Genomic DNA, 20,384 nt, shown 5'->3' with positions numbered 1-20,384 from the left:
TCATCCGTGAAGAGCACACTTTTCCAGCGTGCCAGTGGCCATCTAAGGTGAGCATTTGCCCACTGAAGTTGGTTACAACATCGAACTGCAATCAGGTCAAGACCCTGGTGAGGACGACCAGCACGCAGATGAGCTTCCCTGAGACAGTTTCTGACAGTTGGTGCAGAAATTCTTCAGTTGTGCAAACCCACAGTTTCACGATCCCGCAGACCAAGCGCTATAAATGATTGGTCATCACCCACATGGCTGGTCTCAGACGATCCCGCAGGCGAAGAAGCCGGATGTGGAGGTCCTGGGCTAGCATGGTTACACGTGGTCTGCGGTTGTGAGGCTGGTTGGACAAACTGCCAAATTCTCTAAAACGACGTTGGAGGCGGCTTATGGTAGAGAAATGAACATTCAATTCTCTGGCAACAGCTCTGGTGGACATTCCTGCAGTCAGCATGCCAATTGCACGCTCCCTCAAAACTTCAGACATCTGTAGCATTGTGGCCTTTTATTGTCCCCAGCACAAGGTGCACCTGTGTAATGATCATGCTGTTTATTATTCTTGGCATGCCACAAGGAAAAATGCTCACTAACAGGGATGTAAACAAATTTGTGCACAAAATTTTAGAGAAATAAGCTTTTTGTGCGTATGGAAAATTTCTGGGATCTTATTTCAGTTCACGAAACATGTGACCAGCACTTTACATGTTGCGTTTTATATTTTTGTTCAGTGTAGTTTAAAGTCTCATTCATTCAAATCCAAAGACAAAATGACCATGTGAATCACGCTGGGTTTCAAAGCAGACGGGAAACTTATATAATGTAAGACCTTGAATTCAACTGTTTAATTTAGGGTTAAACCTACTTCCCTTTCCTTACAGTGTATAATATAACAGAATAATTCATTAACATTCATGGAGTGCTGTGGGTTTTTTTTTTTTTTTAACCTTTATTGGTGGACTAACTACAGTACTCCATGAACACATAATATATCCACTATTTAATGGAATAATCAATCCACTCACTAGCCCACCCTCGTTCATGGAATAACTACAGTATACAATGAAAGTGCATGAAGTCTATATATCATTATGTTAGATTTAAATATGACAGTTTAATAAAATATCTCTTTTTATATGAATCCCTATATATTCTACTCGTTATATTTGATTTATTCTGACAGATCATCAGCTGTATCATATGTATATTCAGGAGGGAGGAGAGGGCTATGCCAAGCAGGCAGTGCTGATGTGGAGACAGTAATAATGAGCAGAACAATCAAACTCCATAATAAACTCAGGGGGTCAATTGCAATGCACTTATTGAATTTAGTACGGATCTAGGGGCTAAACAGCATACTAGCTAGTATTAGTTATATCTTGGAGGCTACTGATGGCCCTGTCCTCTGTACTAACTACGAGATGATCTCTAGTTCAGTGCAATTGACCCCGGGAGACAACTGCCCAGTTTACATGTACAATCTAATCTGAATTAAGCTGCCTTTATGAGGAATCAACTCCCAAAGACTCTATATATTCTGCATGTAAACCAGTCTGGAGCAGTAATCTGGTTGGTGTTTAATCAGATTCAACTGAATAGGTTGAGAAGCTTTGACTTCTAACCAGAGTTTTGCATATCAAAGCTGCACATTTATTTTCAGATTCAAAAGCATTGACTGCTTGTGCATGTAAAAATAGAAACTGAAAAACGTATTGAAGCTAGTTAAAGAAGGTATAGCCAAGTCCTCAGAATCTGACCTGAGCAAAATGATCACTCCCTCCACCCAAATTATTCCACTGAAGATATTTCTGACCTTTGACTGCTTCCTTAAATTCCACCGTACAATAGATGCCACATTGAAACAGTTTATTCCTGGTACCCTATCACTCCCTGTGCTAAAGCTTCAGTCATTCAAGTCTCAGACTGTGAAGCTTTCTCCACAACCACATGTCCCTTTTACGTTGGGGTTGTTGAAAACAAATTCGCTAGAGAGTTTTGAGTCCAGGAAATCCATTTCTGTCCCCAAGAGGGTCAGCTGGGCCTTCTGATCAATAATCACTCGAACACCTGCAAGCACAGACAGCATGCAATCAGTGAACCCACAAACACAATTCTCTGGCAGAAATTAGGAAACAAGAGGTACGTTTTCACAATATCCGGGGTGCATTCATGGCACTAAAAGAACTGGAAATTATCAGAAGAGGTAAATGGATGCCTGCGTTTTCAGATTTTCATGAAAACACCATCTGTGGTTGACAAAGCCGGCAACCAAAACTTTTGTCCACTTGACATTACCTGAAGGGGGAAAGGGGTGAGTAAAGATGGAATGCTTTGTTCCAGTCACTCACCATCTTGTTTGACTTCTTCCTCAAACTTCCCCTTCTCCTTGGCATATTCAATAGTGTAGGAGAGACCACTACAACCCCGGCTCTTCACCCCAATTTTTAAACCAATCTGCAGAAAAGAATGAGAGAGAGACACACAGTCAGCACCAGCTACTTTGAGCAATCTCATTGTCCATACTGTTCCTTTCAGCCACCAATACATCCCTAATTTATTAATGGTCTTATTCATATTACTTGAGACTTTTAATTATGATGCAAAGCAGCGGTATGCTTTTAAAATGTATTCTGCTATAAAGAAACAAAATTTACAGCAAAAACCAATCCATTGACGTAGCTGAAACCCGACCATTGCATTAATGTGATAATGACACTCCATGAATAACCATTTCCTTAGACAGCATTTGGATTGATTATGCTGTGCTTCACCAACCCCTTTAATTTGCTGTATTAGTATGAAAACAAATGACTCCTAAACATTGCTGAAATGTGAGAAAAGAAACGTGATACATTTATTGGGATAAGGAAGTCTTACATCTTGTGTACTTGCACATAATCCACTTCAGTTTGGTGTATGAAAATGTGCGCTTGATAAAAGTACTACATTAAACACGATTTAAGGATACTAAACTATTTAGTCCTGACTCTCATGGCAAGAGTGTAACAGTGCCAATGCACAGCGTGCCAGCAAATTGCTTGAGTAATACTTTGAAATAAGGGAAAGTCTTTGAAAGTCAGCTCTTCTGCTGGTACTTACAAATTCAGGTTTGTCACTAAGTAGTTGTTTTATCCGGTTTACTGCTGCAGGGGTCTATAATGAAAACAAGCACAAAAAAAAAAACACTGTATGGAGTAGAGGTGTTCATAGTTCAAACGTTACCCAGATATTTAACGTTTCAGATTTTGTGTAAACAAAATTCAAATGTGAAATAAAGATTTTGGTATAGTTTTTTACAGTAGTAACTATACAGTGAAAGAATGTTCAAGATCCAGCAGCTGTTCCTAGACCATATTATAATGATATCCTGCAGTCTACATACATTATTGTGGTTGTTTATTGAAAACCCTCATCGGTGCTTCTTGAAATCATTTATCTGATATGTTAAGGTTTGAGCGGGTTTCATTTTAAAGTTTATGATAATAATAAACGAAATCTAACATTAGTAATTAAACACTAGTAAAACAAGAGGCATTGTAGTTTAAAAACGCCCAGTCGCCAATCAGCACAAACGTGTAACTATGGAAACCGTTGAGCTTAATTTGTTTACAAAGGTTATCCTGACCTTTTGCAGTGTTTAATAAAGCACCTCAATTTTGCACAGACCACTTCAATTGATCGCTTCACTTCGTGCCAAGATCAAGTCGATTTTTTACTTGACATGTCTTTTCATTTGTATTTGCTTAGCAACGCATGGGGCAGCACCGTTGCTGTTTGTTTGACAAAGAAATCAAACCATCAGAACCACCATATTCCTCCTGTGTATCAGTTCTTGCCGCGAATGACATACTTGTACAGAAAATGTACTGCACACAGACAGAAATGGTAATCTGTGGCCATATATTGATGTAAAATGCTTTTTAAACAATACAGCAGTAAACTATACAGGGATATATATGAGTTTTTAAAAAATGTACACAGTTTAAAAGATTAAAAAATCTTTTCTTTCCAGGGCGTATCGGGCAAATGCCCTTCAACTGTTTAAAAAGAACAGTATATATATATATATATATATATATATATATATATATATATATATATATATATATATATATATATATATAATTCAAGCCCACTAAATCAAAGAGCATCTCTATAAGTAAAGGTAAAGTAGTAGATAAAAGGTTGTACATTAACGGTGAGGCAATATCAACAGTGTCCATGAAGTGTAAGTTCAATTTAATGAACGTTACACAATTACCAGGGTAAACTCACTAATAAACTTGGATTGCCCGTATAATTCTCTGACAACCCAAATCCTTTTTAAAATCGGCTAGGGTTGGTGCACACAGCATAATCTCATGCTCAAAAGTATGTACAATATCCCCTATTTCATTCCACTCTCACCAGTAATACAGTTATCACAGTCACTCCAATAACTTTATGGTTTCAATCAAGCCTATTGCAGTAAAAAAGACAGGATTTATAAACATACTTCTACCCTGTTATATTTCTATTTGCTTTACTGTCTGTGAGAAGGAAATGCCCTTGTTCCGATAACAAAAAAACAAAGAAAATATACACATGAACATTCATGTTAAACATCTTATTCAGTTTCCTTCTACTCACAGTCCTGAAACCCTGATGGTATCTTCTTTTAATGTAAAGTCCCAAAGTACTCCCCCCCCCCACACACACACATTGTTTCCAGAGACGTGGGCTGGTCACGAATGGTAATTATGTGGGTCCTAGCATATTATGCTATACAGGACCAGGGCACTGGAAAGTGCCAGATTGAGCAGGGAAAGACTACATCTCCCAAGAGACAATGCGGGAGGTGTAGTGTAGTGTAGAGTGTAGAGCCCACAAAAATGGCAGCCACCAAAAAAACTACAAGAGCCAGGAGTACATGGGGTTTAATTGAACTGTAAACCAGCACAGCTGCAGGTGTTTAAGAGGTGTTAGTCTTGTAAGCGATTGGGCTGGTTGACAATAAAAGGAAATGATCTCCTTTGTTCAGGGTTGATAAGGAAAACACAAAAAGAAATACAGAGGAACAGATTTAAAACTGGTAAGTAGCTTAGCTACCCAGTTTATAAGATAGATACAAGAGAGAGAAAGAGTGAAGTCAGATCTCCTAACAGAGGTAGATATTGTGGATTTCTGTGGTCCTGTGATTCTATCTTACAACAAAGAAGACAGTGGAAACAGTCCTGCAAGTGGCAGACTTACCCCGAGGTGTCACAGTATATATATATATATATATATATATATATATATATATATATATATATATATATATAATATACACACACACACACACACACACTAGAAATATCCTTGTTTAGGCAAATTCACAAAAACAAATTATCCTTGCAAAAAATATAAAATATCCTAACAAAATGAAAACTGTTGGTAATTGCGTATCAGGAGTCCTCACGTGTGCAGTCCACGTGTATTCCAAGGATGACTCCGTAAACAACCCAGGAATGGCAGCTCTCTCAGCAAATAGGAAAGTTATTAAACAACCTTCTTCTGGAACAACAATATCTTCTTCTAGGAGCTATAAACGAGGCAGTCTTCCCAGTGACAGTGAGTGGAAGCGACAACGTGGGAGAAGTACAGGCATGGAAAAGTGCAGAGCAGTTTAGAAGCAGTAAGGAGAAATTACATCTTTAATTGCTTTAATTAGAAAACACAGAACATTGGGGAAACACTGCAGCTCAAAGTCAAACAGCCACGTGTGTTTTTCTGATAACAAACAAGCTGAAACTCGGAGCAATTGATTCAAATTCAGCGGGAGGAGCCAACAGCACAGCAGAGCAACGCAGCTATAAACGAGGCAGTCTTCCCAGCAACAGCGTGGGAGAAGTACAGGCATGGAAAAGTGCAGAGTAGTTTAGAAGCAGGTTGAAAGAAGGTTGACAACTGCAGAAGAAACTAAACTTAAAAAAAAAAAAAAAAAAAAAAAAAAAAAACCATCAACATGGTCTTCAAGCCAGTAATCTGTGACACCTGCCTGACGTGGAAAATCCAAGAAAACCCAGCAGAGTTAACCAATGAGACAGCAATAGGATCTTGAGGAGCTGGCACACCCACAATTCATTGAAGTCTGCACCACCCCTAAGACTGAAAGCCACCAGGGAGATAGAAGGTCAGAACAGCTGGGTTCAGGTGGGCAGAAGCAGGGAAAAAAAGAAACTACGTCAAACACAACCACCAGAAATCAAAACAACCAACAAATTTGAGTCAATTCAAAATTTTGATGAGCAAAACCAACAACAAGAGAACAAAAGGAACAACATCCAGGACCCTATTGACAGTGGTGACCAGACAGCAAAAAGAAGGGAGGTCATGATTGTTGGGGACTCCATATTGAGAAACACAGCAAGTTCAATTCGCAGTTTGGACCCCCTTACTACAACAGTGTGCTGCCTTCCGGGAGCCTCTGTCAAGCACATCACTGAGAATGTGGACAGGCTCCTAGAACGAACAGGAGACGACCCGGTAGTAGTCGTCCACATCGGTACAAACAACATTGGAAGAGACAGACCAAAATCCCTGCAAAACAAATTCAGAGAGCTAGGAAGGAAATTAAAAGAGAAAACCAAAACTGTGGTATTTTCTGGTATACTACCGGCACCTTGCAAAGGACCATATGGACAGCTGGAAATAATTAATCTAAACGCATGGCTGAAGACGTGGTGCACACGGGAAGGCTTCACTTATCTTGATCATTGGACCACATTCTACGATGAGGACTATCTGTATAGACGGGACGGACTGAACTTAAATAAAAAGGGAACCAGTCTACTTGGAGAAAAGACCCTCGAGCAGGTTCAGAAGCATTTAAACTAAAAAGGAAGGGGGGAGAAATCAACAAAAAAACAGAAGGGAGACCGCATCAAAACAAGGACAACAACTCAGGTAAGACAACCATTAAATGTATTTATCTAAATGCTAGAAGTATCAGAAACAAAATTTTAGAACTTGAAGCTACTGCACTAACAAGTAATTATGATGTGATAGGTGTTACTGAAACTTGGTTGTCTGAGAGTGATGGGGACGAATATAATATTTGTGGGTATACACTGTATAGGAAAGACAGGCAGGACAGAAGAGGAGGAGGGGTAGCGCTATACATAAGAAACAGTCTTGAAGCCCAGGTGTTAAACCTGGACAAAGAAAATAAAACCGAATCAATATGGGTCAGAATAACAGACAAAAATTCAAAGGGCATAATAATAGAAGCATGCTATAGACCGCCAGATTCAGACGGCGAGCAAAATAATCTGTTATACAATGACATTAGAAATGCGTGTAGCAAAGGAAAAGTCATACTAATGGGGGATTTCAACTTCCCCCACATAAAATGGGAAAACCCGGTGGGGAGCACGACGGATGAAATTGAAATGGTGGAAATGACAAATGACTGCTTCCTAACACAATTTGTCAAGGCACCGACTAGAGGGGAGGCATGCCTTGATTTAGTCTTTTCAAATAACGAAGACAGAATAACTAAAACAGAGGTCAGAGAACCACTAGCAAACTCAGACCACAACATGGTCTCATTTGAAGTGCTTTTTAAAACCCCAAAAGTAATGACTAAAGCTAAGGTTTACAATTTTAGAAAAGCAAACTATGAAAGTATGAAACAGAGACTAACAGAAGTAGATTGGAGTAAAATAGAGAAAACATCCACAGAAAAAGGATGGCTGTTCTTCAAAAATGTAGTACTAGAGGCGCAAAACAATTACATCCCTAAAGTAGACAAATCTAAATGTAAAACTAAATTGCCAAAATGGTTTAATAGATCAATTTAAAAAAATATTCAGCAAAAAAAGGCACTTTACAGAGCGTTAAGGGACCAAAAAGAAAGTACACAGAAAGATTACACAGAACTGCAAACGCAAGTCAAAAAGGAAGTTAGAAAGGCCAAGCGAGAAATAGAAATGAACATTGCTAAGGGGGCTAAAACCAATTCCAAAATGTTTTTCCAATATTACAACAACAAGAGAACATTCAAAGAGGAGGTAAATGTCTAAGAGATACAAATGGCAAAATCGTAGATGAAGAAAAAAAATAGCAAATATATTTTTTTCAAAAAGTTTTTAGAAAAGTAAATGACTTTTCACAAGTTGTTACAAAGGAAGATACCGACAACATGCCCCACATGTCATCCAGTTCCTATCCAGTTTTAAATAACTTTAGCATAACCGAGGCAGAAGTGTTAAAGGGACTAGGAGCTCTTAAAATAAACAAATCCCCTGGGCTGGATGAGATCCTCTCAATAGTACTCAAAGAAATTAAAGTTATTTACAAACCGCTAACCAAGATCATGCAGCAGTCTCTTGACACAGGGGTGGTACCAACAGACTGGAAAATTGCAAACGTAATACCGATCCACAAAAAGGGAAACAAAACTGAACCAGGTAACTACAGACCAGTAAGCCTGACTTCTATTATATGCAAACTTATGGAAACTATAATAAGATCCAAAATGGAAAAGTACCTATATGGTAACAGGGTGCTGGGAGACAGTCAACATGGTTTTAGGAAAGGGAGATCGTGTCTAACTAATTTGTTTTTTTTACAATTGCTTGAGTTGTCAGGGGTGTTACACGGGGCAATCCTCGCGGGATTTTGGTCACAAGCAATGTGTATGTGTATGTCACCCCGGAAATCACTTAAGCATTACCAATGAAAAACTTTGATCCCTCTAAACATGTTTTACCAGGATCATCTGTGACTGGAATCTAGCTTGAGAAACCGCTGTTTGATTAAAGCACAGAACATTATCTTGTTACAGATCGGATTGCCCATCGGGCAAGCAGCCAAAAAAAAGGCGTTGTTCGACAAATTTTTTTTGGTTGTCCCGGAACGTCGGGCTAGCGATTTTGCGAGCCGAGTACCAAGGACAGGTGTACCCTGGAGTAATCAGAACAGTATGTCTTAAATCAGGTCAGTTATCTGGCAAATATCACCCCTGTTTCAATAGTAAAAAACTAAACAACCAGGTTGGTAGAACAAGCAATATCAAGTAAAACTATAGTAGAAGAAACTACACAGTATATATCTAGATAATTCTTCAAGGAGCATACCAACACTGCAATCCTAATCACATTAAACATGGCAATTGGAAAAATAAACATAGATCATAGGTTTTTTTTTTTTTTTTTACAGATACATACAATGAATTAATAATGTATAGCACAACCATTAATGGTCTGATTCGCTGCTGAACTTAATTAAAACAGAAAAGAGGAAAGGAGACACCAACAAACTACAGGTAGGCCAACAACTAATCAGGCTGCTCATTCCATGGCCCTCACAGTTGCACTACTTGTATACCAGTGTATTTGTGTTTAAAAGTTTCAGTCCCAGTCTTGATGCAAAGGCACCCAAAAGTAACAAATAAAGCAACAAACTAAAACAAGATTGCACAAAAAATTTATTTTTAAAACAAGGCAAGGATAAATATTATATGTGTGTGTGTGTGTGTGTGTTTGTATATATATATATATATATATATATATATATATATATATATATATATATATATAGGTATATGTATATATGTATGTAAGGAGCTAATTAAAACGCTAACATGAAAGAACTAGATTGCCTGGCCAGGCTTACTGGCATTCACTTGCGCAGGTGCTACGCTTCTTGCAGCACATTGCGTGGCGGTTGCTGCATGTTGAAAACAAATTTTTACATCAATACAATGGAAACACACCTAAACTATATCTTGGGTACATTAACAACATCTCTGGAATTTCCACCAACTCCAGTGAGGATTTAGAACAGTTCATTCAGTCAGTAACAAACTTCCACCCAGTCCTGGATTTCAAATGGAACATATCAAAAACGGGCAATAGTATATCTTTATTAGACATTTCTAAAATTAGACAATGCAACATTTCCACCAGTAACGTCACTGTCTACTACAAACCAACTGATTCGCATTCATATCTGTAGTATGACTCCTCACACCCTAAGGCTTGCCGTGACTCGATTCCCTATTCACAGCTGTTAAGAATCAGACGTATTTGCAGCGACGATCAAGATTTTTTCACCAAAAGCAAGGAAATGTGTGTTTTTTGGAAGTTGTGGCTTTCCCGACAAGACCATTACTAAAGCTAAATCCTGCATTTCAAATATATTTAGAAAAAATGTGTTATATAATAACAATATACAACAAACAGATGATAGAATCCATCTGGTCCTCACTTACCACCCTACCAACAGAAAGATACAGAGAAGTGTGCAAAGAGACTTTACAATTTTACAAGATCCATCTACAGTGCCTATTTTCAAGATTCCCCTTGATGTCATATAGAAGAGACAAGAATATAAGAGAATATGTGGTACACAGCGCTATTCATCCTTCTGGGGAACCTTTGAAAGGCACATATCCCTATAGTAGACCATGATGTAATGCCTGTAAATACATTCATTCTGAAACAGAGATTAGAGGCATTAAATCTTCATTCAACATTCATGAACATTCTATATGTACATCTAAAGGAACAGTCTACTGCAATATCTGCAAGAAATGCAACAAATTGTATATTGGGGAAACTAAAAGGCGTTTAGCAGATCATAGAACACTTAAGAAGTATTCACATTAACATTGTTGCATTTCCAGTAGCCCGTCACTTCAACAGTGATGATAACACTGCTGAAGACATCACAGTTTGCGTGATCAATCAGTACTATGGAACAAATGTTGCTTGGAAACAAAACGAATGAGAGTTTATCTTCAAACTGGGAACTTTGGAACCTCTGGGAGTGAACATTCTATTCTAATAATCATGACACCATCCACAGAATTTTTGTATAATTACAATTATTGAACAACAACAAGTTTACTGCACTGTGTTTACTTTTCTTTTTAAACAGCTGAAGGGTTTTTGCCAGAAACGTCCTGAAAATAAGATTTTTTTTAATCTTTTAAACTATGTGTACATTTTTTTACAAACCTTTTCTTTCATATGCCTTCAATTTTGTACACTGCAGTTATATATATATATATAGGGAGCATGTGTTTGAATCAAAACATTGGAGGTATTTACAGGTTTTTGACAGCATGACAACGACTTGTTATTGTTTATATTCAAATCCATAATTTATTCTTACATGATGCAATGGTGTTCTATATATTGTGACATCATGTTTACTTCTATCTTTAAATATGTATTAATCCTAATTAACATTATTTTATATCAACTTATACCTATATTATCATGCAATGCTGGCTCTGAGGATCCGCCTTGATTTGGCCTCCTCAGCTTATCAGCGTGCACAATTTTTGAATGAATTTCGTGTATTTATTTATTTAAATGTTATGTATTTACTGGAGTTAATTAGTTCATTCTTTTCTGTTGAGTCCTGCTGGAATAATAGTGTTCCGTCTATTATCCATTTACTTTCTTTTATTCTTCTGTATGTCGCATTGTCTAATTTTAGCTGTTCTAATACTACAAACTTTACATCATTTATGTCATGTCCTTGACTGGTGAAGTGCTGTACTACTGGTTCATTCATTTTTTTTTTTTTTTTTTTTTTTTAATTTTATTTCTAATTAATGAAAGGTGGTTCTGAATTATTTTATATAAAGTTGTTCCAGTCTCACAACATTTTACTTCATCACAGGCTATTCCATAAACAACATTGCTGTTTTTACAGTAGGTATTAGTATTTAGTGGATATGTTTATATGTTTAATTATATTTTTACTTTTGTCCTTGTATTTACACACTTTACATGTACTATTGCAAGTATTTGAAGAACATGTTTTGTCAATTATTCTTTTATGTTTAGTGTGAACTAAATATCACCTAAATTAGCTGCTCTTTTGAATGCTACAACTGGGGCCTCAAGCAGGACCAGCCTGTACGGTTACTATTCTAAATGTGCTCATAATACTGTTTACCGAATAAACCGGATTTATTCGGAAATTGCACCGAGCTACTCGTTTTGTTTGTGGTCTGTCCACGTCAACAACAAGTGAGCTTGCGTAACTAAATCATATAAATAGAGAATTCTGTCGCGGTTTCTCCACAGTATTTCATGTTTAAAAGTGCTATTCGTTTTTATCTCACCAGCACCAAAGCAGCTCTCGGTGAAATGATTTGTCTGGCTTTTTTCACAGCTCGTACGCCCGCTATCACCGTGGGGGCCGCCATCTTTGTTTGTTATTTAAAATATCACATGACCATAGCGACGGCGCTGATTGGATTTTGTATATTAGCTATTCTAAACACTTGACTCGCTAGCCGACTCCTCCCCCAGATAAAGCTCTAAAGTAATATGTTATTTTACTGGTGGCATTTGAACTAAACGTTTCCCGTTTACTTGTATTGAAATAGCAAACTGTTTGGGGATGTTGCTGGTTGACAGGTGTCCACTTTGTTCAGGTGGCTATAACACTTTTTTTATAGTAATACTGTACCAAATATGATATTGATTTAGTAGAGCACTTGCAAGGTTTGCCACAGAACATTGTGCACACCTCCCATTGTTGTACTACCATTGGTTTATCAGGAGTTGCCATCTTTCTAATTTGCTCATCATATCTCACTGGGCTTTACAATGCTTACCTATGCTTTACCGTGCCTTACCTATGCTATTACACTTTGCTGTGCTTTTACTATAGGAAACATTTAGAAGGTTTACCAAATTTTTTTTTTTTTTTTTAATTATTATTTTTAATATGCTTCACCATGCCTCTATAGGTTTTACAATGTTTAGCTATGCTTTCACTGAGCCCTGTCCTCCTCCCTCCTACAGCTCACTAATTGGGAGCTGCACAATGTAAGCATGCTGTATGTCTCTAAGGCTACAGGAGCTCAGCTATAGCTCCTACCCCTGTGCTCCAGGGACTCAAGTGCTTTTAGGATGAATTTGTATCCCAGAACATTGCAGTGCTCGGGAGAGAAGTGGGTACATGTTCTTTTTCATCGCGGACTTACCACAAATGGGTCTTCAAGAAATGACAATGTGACACATTGGTAATGCAGTGGTTCTGTATAAATGAGCAATGGTAGCACACAAGCTACCATGGGATGATTACAGAGGCACCTCAATTATTCAGAAATAAAATGTTTGTCTTCACTGAATGGCCAAAGAAATACCAGAATGTTAGTAAAATGAGGAAATCCTCTTGTCTGAATTGTATGCAAACTTTGCATGGTATGTGATCCACTAGAGAGCTTTTCGGCAAAGGTGTGTGAAAGCAGAAGCATCACAGTCTCTTCACTAGGGATGCATGCTGGATTGTAGACTGCAGATGGAACTGGGTGCAGCCCCACTTTGATATTTGAACAAGTATATCAGTAACATACCCCCATGACTGTCAATTCAAAATTAGAGCTATTAGGATGATGACAACGTTGAAGACCGTGACAACAGCATGTACAGAATAGAATCAGAATTAGCAATGAAATGTTTCATCACAATTTTATACAGCCCCTAAAGGGACATTGTGAGGTGGAAGAAGTGAACTGATGCACACCATTTAGTATCTCATGAGCACCAGTTATTATCTCAAGTGCACTAGTTAGTGGTGAGCACAATTTACTGGTAGTATGATTTATCAGAAGGCTGGCTGCAGACAGCAGTTGCATTTCTTTAGGGGTACAATAGTTGCATTTGTGACTGAGCAATTGATTGGGTTTTACTTTGACCTTGGATTTAAATATAAGGACATTTTCTCTGTCTCCTGCACTACACCCTTTGTATGTTTGTTATAAGTGAGAGACATTTATAATGTATTTTGAAATCCAGGAAACTTTCACAAAATGGGATACACCAACATAATCAATTTTATCCATGGGAAACGACAAACTTCAGGCCAACGTAACAATTACAGATAGATGTACGCAAAATGCAGAGAAAATGGCCCAAATATAGCAGGAGGCCACTGTATGGAAACTGTGAAGAGTCCTAAAATTGTGAGTGGAAATCCTGGAACTGAAAACGTACAGGTGGTGAGTTTTCCTCAGGAGAAAGTGCCTGGAATTCTGGATTTATATATGCTTTGCTCTCAATGATAATGGGCGAGCAGTTCAAAATCTATAACTTTTGACATTTCTGGAAAAAAAAAAATCATATAAAATAACACAAACTGCAGTAGGCAATACTTCAATGTAGCCGTAGCAGGACACAACTGCAAAGTCACTGTGTCCAAATACTCATATTTTGTATACTGTTAGTACTATACTTGTAAGAAGACTTGCTCGTTAAATATTTTCTATATATTTATAGAAAGTAGCTGTGTCTGAGTGAGGTCAGATGAACAACTAATCCCCCAGCTCCAGCTGTTCTGTACTTATTCATCTGTTGTTGTAATTTTTACAATGTGTTTTTGTAAGTTGAAGTACTATATATTTGCTTTCTGTATGTGGTGGTAATAACTGGCTAATCCCAGTAGCAACCTCACCTGTTTCTTGGTTTTGGGGATCGCTGCGTTTACCAAAGCCTGGATTTCCATTCCCCGTTAAAAATCCTAAATCTCTGTGTGGCAAAGTGGTTGATAAGGGGAACAGGTGTAGCGGTGATGCGGTGCAGGAGTGATGAACAGACAACGGTATTTCAGTGAACAAGGTGCTTTAATTGGTAATCCAGGTCTGGTGACCGTTAAATAATAAATCCCCGGCTATACACAACAATGTGTAAAGCGTGGGGATAACAAAAACTGGGCACAGTCCCGAACAAAAACACAAGACGCGGCCACCAGTCCTGGGTGCGTGCAGACGTGCAGTTGCTCGGTGCAGACACAGGTTTGTGTGGAATGTAGTGGTGCTTCAGATAGTGCTGACCCTTTTTCCGACAGCTCCGGAGAAGTGCTTTAACTGTCTACAGTGACAAAACACAGACAGGTAACAATACACACACACAACACATATTTCTCTTTTAATTACTGAGAGTTCCTCTCTCGCTCCTTCTCTCTCCAAACGTTTACCCAAACGAAGGAAAAGATCAGCGTTACCCTGGCCCCTATATGTAACCCCGCATGATATCTAGGTAAACGGTTGCAGCTGCCTTATTACTTGCAGCTGCCCCTTGTTTACCTTTCAAGTCAATACGGTCTTACAACAGAGTCTTGCTTCTTTCCAGGCTGACCCACTTCCCGGTCCCGGAAACGAACTGTCAGGCCAGCCCTTCCAGATACTTCTCCTCTCATTCTTTAGCGCCCTCATAGGTCGGGAGGAAGATTTATCACCAGAACTCATTGTATTTCTGTCTCATATCCCACCAGGAACACTCGGCAAAATCTACCTTTCCCATTACTCCCCCCTCCCGGGAAAAGTAATTCGCATTTTGGTGGTCTTTCCCCGCACGGTGAACCATATGGTACATGAAGGGCTGCAATGCCAGATACCACAGAGTTATCCGGGCATTGCTGTCCTTCATTGTGCTTAACCACGTGAGTGGGGCGTGGTCTGTGACCAGATCAAATGAGTGTTCCAGCAGGTAGTATCGTAAAGAGTGAGTAGTCCATTTAATGGCCAAACACTCTTTTTCGACTACGGAGTAGTTGCGTTCCCGAGGTAACATTTTTTTGCTCCGGTACAATATTGGGTGTTCTCCTCCAGCTACTTTTTGGGACAAGACTGCACCCAAACCTACATCCGATGCGTTGGTGTGGAGGATGAATCTCTTGGTGAAGTCCGGTGTGATAAGAGTGGGGGCCTGGCAAAGTCTATGCTTAATAGTATCAAACGTCAACTGACACTTAGCTGACCATTTATTTAAATTTGGAGCACTCTTTTCAGTGAGGTCGACTAACGGGTTAACCACTGTGGCATACTCGGATGAAGCAGTGGTAATAACCGGCTAAGCCCAGTAGTGACCTCACCTGAGTCTTGGTTTTGGGGATCGCTGCATCAACCAAAGCCTGGATTTTGATGACCACAGGTCTCACCCTTCCATTCCCCATTAAAAATCCCAAATATTGAGTCTCTGTTTTGGCAAACGCACATTTCCTCAAGTTAGCTGTCAGCCGGGCTGCCCTTAGAGACTGAAGAACCGCTGCAACCCTAGCCAAATGCTCTCGCCAGGTGGAGCTGTAAATCACCACATCATCAATATACGCTGCTGCATATTCATGATGTGGGCGTAAAACCTGGTCCATCAGTCTCTGAAAGGCAGTGGGTGCACCATGTAGCCCAAATGGCATGGTTTTAAAGTGGAACAGCCCTTCTGGTGTTGAAAATGCGGTTTTCTCTCTGGAGCTGCGGGTTAAAGGGATTTGCCAGTATCCCTTTGTCAGGTCCAGAGTGTAAATAAACCTCACTTTTCCCAGTCTGTCTAAAAGTTTGTCATTCCGAGGCATGGGATATGCATCGAACTTAGAAATAGCGTTTACCTTTCTGAAATCCACACATAAGGTCTGTTTGTTCTGCCGGGCACGTCAAAAAAAACATTCTCAATAAGCTTACACAGCTCTCTTTGCTGATCCGGAACCAATTGTTCCCCCATAGGAATCGCTCTTGCGCTCAGGGTCTCTGGACAGAGGCCTAAATCATCCTCCATATTGCCTGGGGCGATAAATAAGACCTCCCTTGCCTGCCAGGGCTTTAACAAATTAACATGGTAAATTTCACGTTCTTTCCGGTGATCAGGCTGTCTAATTTCATAATTTACTTTCCCTATAGCCCGAATCACCTCATACGGCCATTTAGCACACAGTTTTGATTTTGAGGAGGGAAGCAGCAGCATTACCTTGTCTCCAGGTGTAAAGGTCCGAATTAATTCATTTTTATGTAATGCTGCTGTTGCCGGTCCTGAGCTGATTTGAAGTTGTCCTGAGCCAAACAACTAACCAAATCCAGGCAATCTCTAAGTAGGAGCACATGCTTCACTATGTTTTTTGATGAGCCTTTGTGATCCTCCCACCCCTCTCTCTGAACAGATCGAGAATGCCGCGAGGCTGTCAGCCACACAAGAGCAGAAAGGGGGAGAACCCTGTCGAACTCTGTGGCACCTCTCTCACTGCAAAAAGGAGGTAGGGAAGAAGCAATGCCCAATGTTTTTGCTCTTGCGTTACAAAACGTCAGCATCTGCTTCAAGGTCTGATTAAAACGTTCTACTAAATCATCCATCTGTGGATGATAAATAGACGTCCTGATGGGACCTACTTTTTATATTTTATATACCTGCCATAAGAGTTAGACAGAAAGTTGATTCCATGATCAGTCAAGATCTCCTTGGGGATCCCTACTATAGCCATAATCTGTACTAACTCTGTGGCTATTGCAGCGGCATTAGTGGACCTCAATGGAACTGCTTCCGGGTATCACGTTGCATAATCTACCACTACTAATATATGCGTATACCTGGAATCAGAAAGTAGCAAAGGGCCCACTATGTCCATTGCAATGCGTTCAAAAGGAGTGGAAATAATCGGCAGTGGAACCAAAGGGGTGAGGCGCACTCGACCTGGCACTATTCGCTGGCAGTCTGGGCATGTGGCTACATATCTCGACACATCAGTATAGAATCGAGCCAATATCCGCTCCCTTATCTTGTCAGCTCTGAGGTGCCCCGTAAAAGGGATATCATGCACCAGCCTCATGACCTCGGTCCGACAAGACAGGGGAATTGTGGATTTGTGTTACAGGTTGTCCTGTGCCCACGGTTAGGTTTACCCTATATAGTAATTGTCCCTTGATACTGAAGTGTGGATATACTAGCGCCCCAGCGCCATCAACATCCTTACCTTCAATAGACAGGACCTGCCCCCAAGCTTGCACCAGTAACGGGTAATTATGTTGGTCCCACACTATGTCTGCACTTGAGTACCACATGTCCGGTATATTGAGAGGGGCTGGAGTAGCATCTACCCTAGATGGCCGAGTAGCCTTGCCCTCTCAGTCACACTGCGTTCCAACTCCTTTTGACTGGTGTTTGTTACCATTCGAGTGCTCTCCCACCAGACCCCAGCCTTGTCTTAGTGATGCTCCCTCCCATTATTCATTTTTCTAGGACAGAAAATAGGAGAAAACATTTCGGTTTGAAAAGGAAACACATCACCAGTTCACTTCTTTTTTTCTGCCACATCTATGTGTACGGTCGAGACTGCCATTAATTTAACCAATTCTTTATAATTTGACCAGTCTCGACCCAGAATTATTGGGTGTGGTAGCCTTTCCACTAATAGGTGGCATTTTATCGGTACCTACCAATAAATATACTTTTAGGGTGGGATATGTTGTCGTATCCCCTTAGACACAGGAGATCGCCACCTGGCCTCATGGCTGCCACGACAGACCGCCTAAGAGAGCTGCGTTAACCCTGTGTCCACTAATGCGTGGGCTGTCACCTTACCTAAAACTGCATTAACAATACAAGGCCCCTCCTGACCATTTTCCCCACGCTTACCCGCTCCACATGCCCAATTGCATGCTGCCACGTCACACTCCATCGCATGACCTGGCCTGGTGCATCAGTTGCATCTAAAACAGATAGGGGAGAAGATGGGAACATTGGTTAAATGTGTGTCTCGTTGCTGGTATGGCAACGAGGCCGGGGTAGCAGCTTTACCACCGCTGAGGGCCAACCTTGATCTCCATGAAGAGGAGACAAGTTTGCCCATTGGGGCTTGCGATCTAGGAGGATTCCGGTGTTGAGGGTGGTGGTGGCAGGGGAGAGAAAGGAGGGGCTCTGCTTGTCCAGGCGGAGACCAGGGAGTCCTCATAATCCTCGGCCAGTTTCATGCATGACCCCTTGGTAAACAAGTGCAACCGCTTCTCCAATCTGCGGTTGCCACTTCGCTTCCCTTCCAGGTCAATACGTTCTTGCAAAGGAGTCTCACCTTCTTTCAGACTGGCCGACTTCCTGACCCAGGTAAAGAACTGTCAGATCAGCCCATCCAAAGAACTTTGTTCTCACTGCTTAGCACCCTCACAGTTCGGAAGGGATATTTACAACCAAGAATCATTATATTTCTGTCACAGACCCATAAACATAATTTTGAAAAGAAAAAAAAAAATCCTGTTACACATTTGCGCTATTCAAAAGCTTGAGTATGATATGAATAACATCTGATTGGCCCCAAATTTATTCTGCAGCATGACAACGACCCCAAACCTACAACGAAAGTCATTAAGAACTGTCTTCAGCGTAGAGAATATCACTTTAAAAACTTGCGGAAGCCAAGCTATACAAGTGTGTTTTTAAACAAGATTTAAAAGCATCGGCAGAAGGAGCTTCCTTTATAGTATTAGGCAAGTTGTTCCATAATTTTGGTTCAATGTAGCTTTAAACAGGGTGGAGCTAAGCCATTTAGAGCCTTATAAGTTAATAATAGCACCTTAAAATCTATCCTAAATCGAACAGGGAGCCAATGCAAGGACGCCAGCACAGGGGTGATATGATCTTGTTTCTTACTCCTAGTTAAAACTCTTGCAGCAGCATTCTGTACAAGTTGCAGCCGAGATATAGCATTGTCACTAATATCTGCAAAAAGGCTGTTACAATCATCAATCCTTGAAGATATAAAAGCATGCATCAATCTCTCTGCATTCTGCTTGGAAAGCACACCTCTCAGTCTAGCTATGTTTCTTAAATGAAAAAAGGAAATTTTTGTAACATTTTTAATGTCTTTTATAGGTCAGTACAAAATAATATGCCCTATTACAAAAAAGTGTTGTCATGATATTTAAAAAATATTAACCCTGCCTTCTGACAGTGATGGCCTACTGCAGTAGCCAATACTACATGTCTTTTACCATAAGTCCCGCCTTGCGCTTGACTCCTCCCCATCCACACATGCACACTCCTCCACTGCATTGAATATTATAGGTAACGTGTACATTTTGCATGGGTCTTGATTTACAGAACATATTTTCAGAGAAATTCCGTACTATGTTGTTGTTGTTGTTATTATTATTAACAAACAAACATATGACAGTTGCTTAATGAAAAAAATGTACTGCATTTTAACAATGTCTCATAAATAATGATACCATTTATTAAATTATCTAAAAACACTGACAAAGAACACAAAATATACAGGAGTCATTAACTCTTTAATCACCCTTGGCTCTGCCTTCTCAAGGCTGTCAGTCAGTGAAGTCAGGATACCTCCTGGATGTTAAAGATCGAACGTCACCTCCAATGTTCTAAGTCCTTCTTTTTTTTTGTTTCTTTTTTTTTTTTTTTTTTTTTTTTCTTTTTTCTGTTTTTGTTTCTTTTTCTTTTTTTTTTTTTTCTTTTTTTGTCAGTCAGTGAAGTCAGGATACCTCCTGGATGTTAAAGATGGCTTGCAGTGGAGGGGACAAGATTGCAGGATCTTTCAGCCAACCACACATACACTCCAGAAATCCACAAGCCACATTGCCAGCATTTCTAGCAGCCAGGACACCTTAGAAAACTTTCTTAGTGCCT

The 20,384-nt window shown here is 39.8% G+C and overlaps 1 protein-coding gene across 2 annotated transcripts; it reads right to left on the bottom strand.

Moving 5' to 3' along the window:
- Positions 1–588: 588 nt before the first annotated feature.
- On the bottom strand, positions 589–12,192 carry LOC121300532 (iron-sulfur cluster assembly 1 homolog, mitochondrial-like). 2 transcript variants are annotated; one of them, XM_041229097.1, is made up of 4 exons: positions 12,095–12,192; positions 3,088–3,141; positions 2,337–2,442; positions 589–2,055 (listed from the first exon to the last, which is right to left on the bottom strand). In XM_041229097.1, the coding sequence occupies exons 1-4, from the start codon at positions 12,176–12,178 to the stop codon at positions 1,907–1,909; spliced, it is 393 nt and encodes a 130-aa protein (XP_041085031.1). In that variant the 5' UTR covers positions 12,179–12,192; the 3' UTR covers positions 589–1,906. The 2 variants fall into 2 exon arrangements, with proteins under 2 accessions (XP_041085031.1, XP_041085033.1); XM_041229099.1 differs by lacking the exon at positions 3,088–3,141.
- Positions 12,193–20,384: the final 8,192 nt, after the last annotated feature.

The sequence above is a fragment of the Polyodon spathula genome, chromosome 26 (assembly GCF_017654505.1).
Source record: "Polyodon spathula isolate WHYD16114869_AA chromosome 26, ASM1765450v1, whole genome shotgun sequence".
NCBI lineage: Eukaryota > Metazoa > Chordata > Actinopteri > Acipenseriformes > Polyodontidae > Polyodon > Polyodon spathula.
Note: the sequence above shows the minus strand (reverse complement) of the source record. Positions and strands in the feature narration are given on the sequence as shown.

Bases quoted from the DNA above. Each gene is read 5' to 3' on its own strand.
- LOC121300532 (XM_041229097.1), bottom strand. From the start codon at position 12,178: ATGGCGGCCCCCACGGTGATAGCGGGCGTACGAGCTGTGAAAAAAGCC. The intron at 3,142-12,094 runs GTGAGATAAAAA...TTTTCATTATAG, and splicing joins CGAGAGCTGCTTTGGTGCTG to ACCCCTGCAGCAGTAAACCG. The intron at 2,056-2,336 runs GTGAGTGACTGG...CTGTGCTTGCAG, and splicing joins GGAAGAAGTCAAACAAGATG to GTGTTCGAGTGATTATTGAT.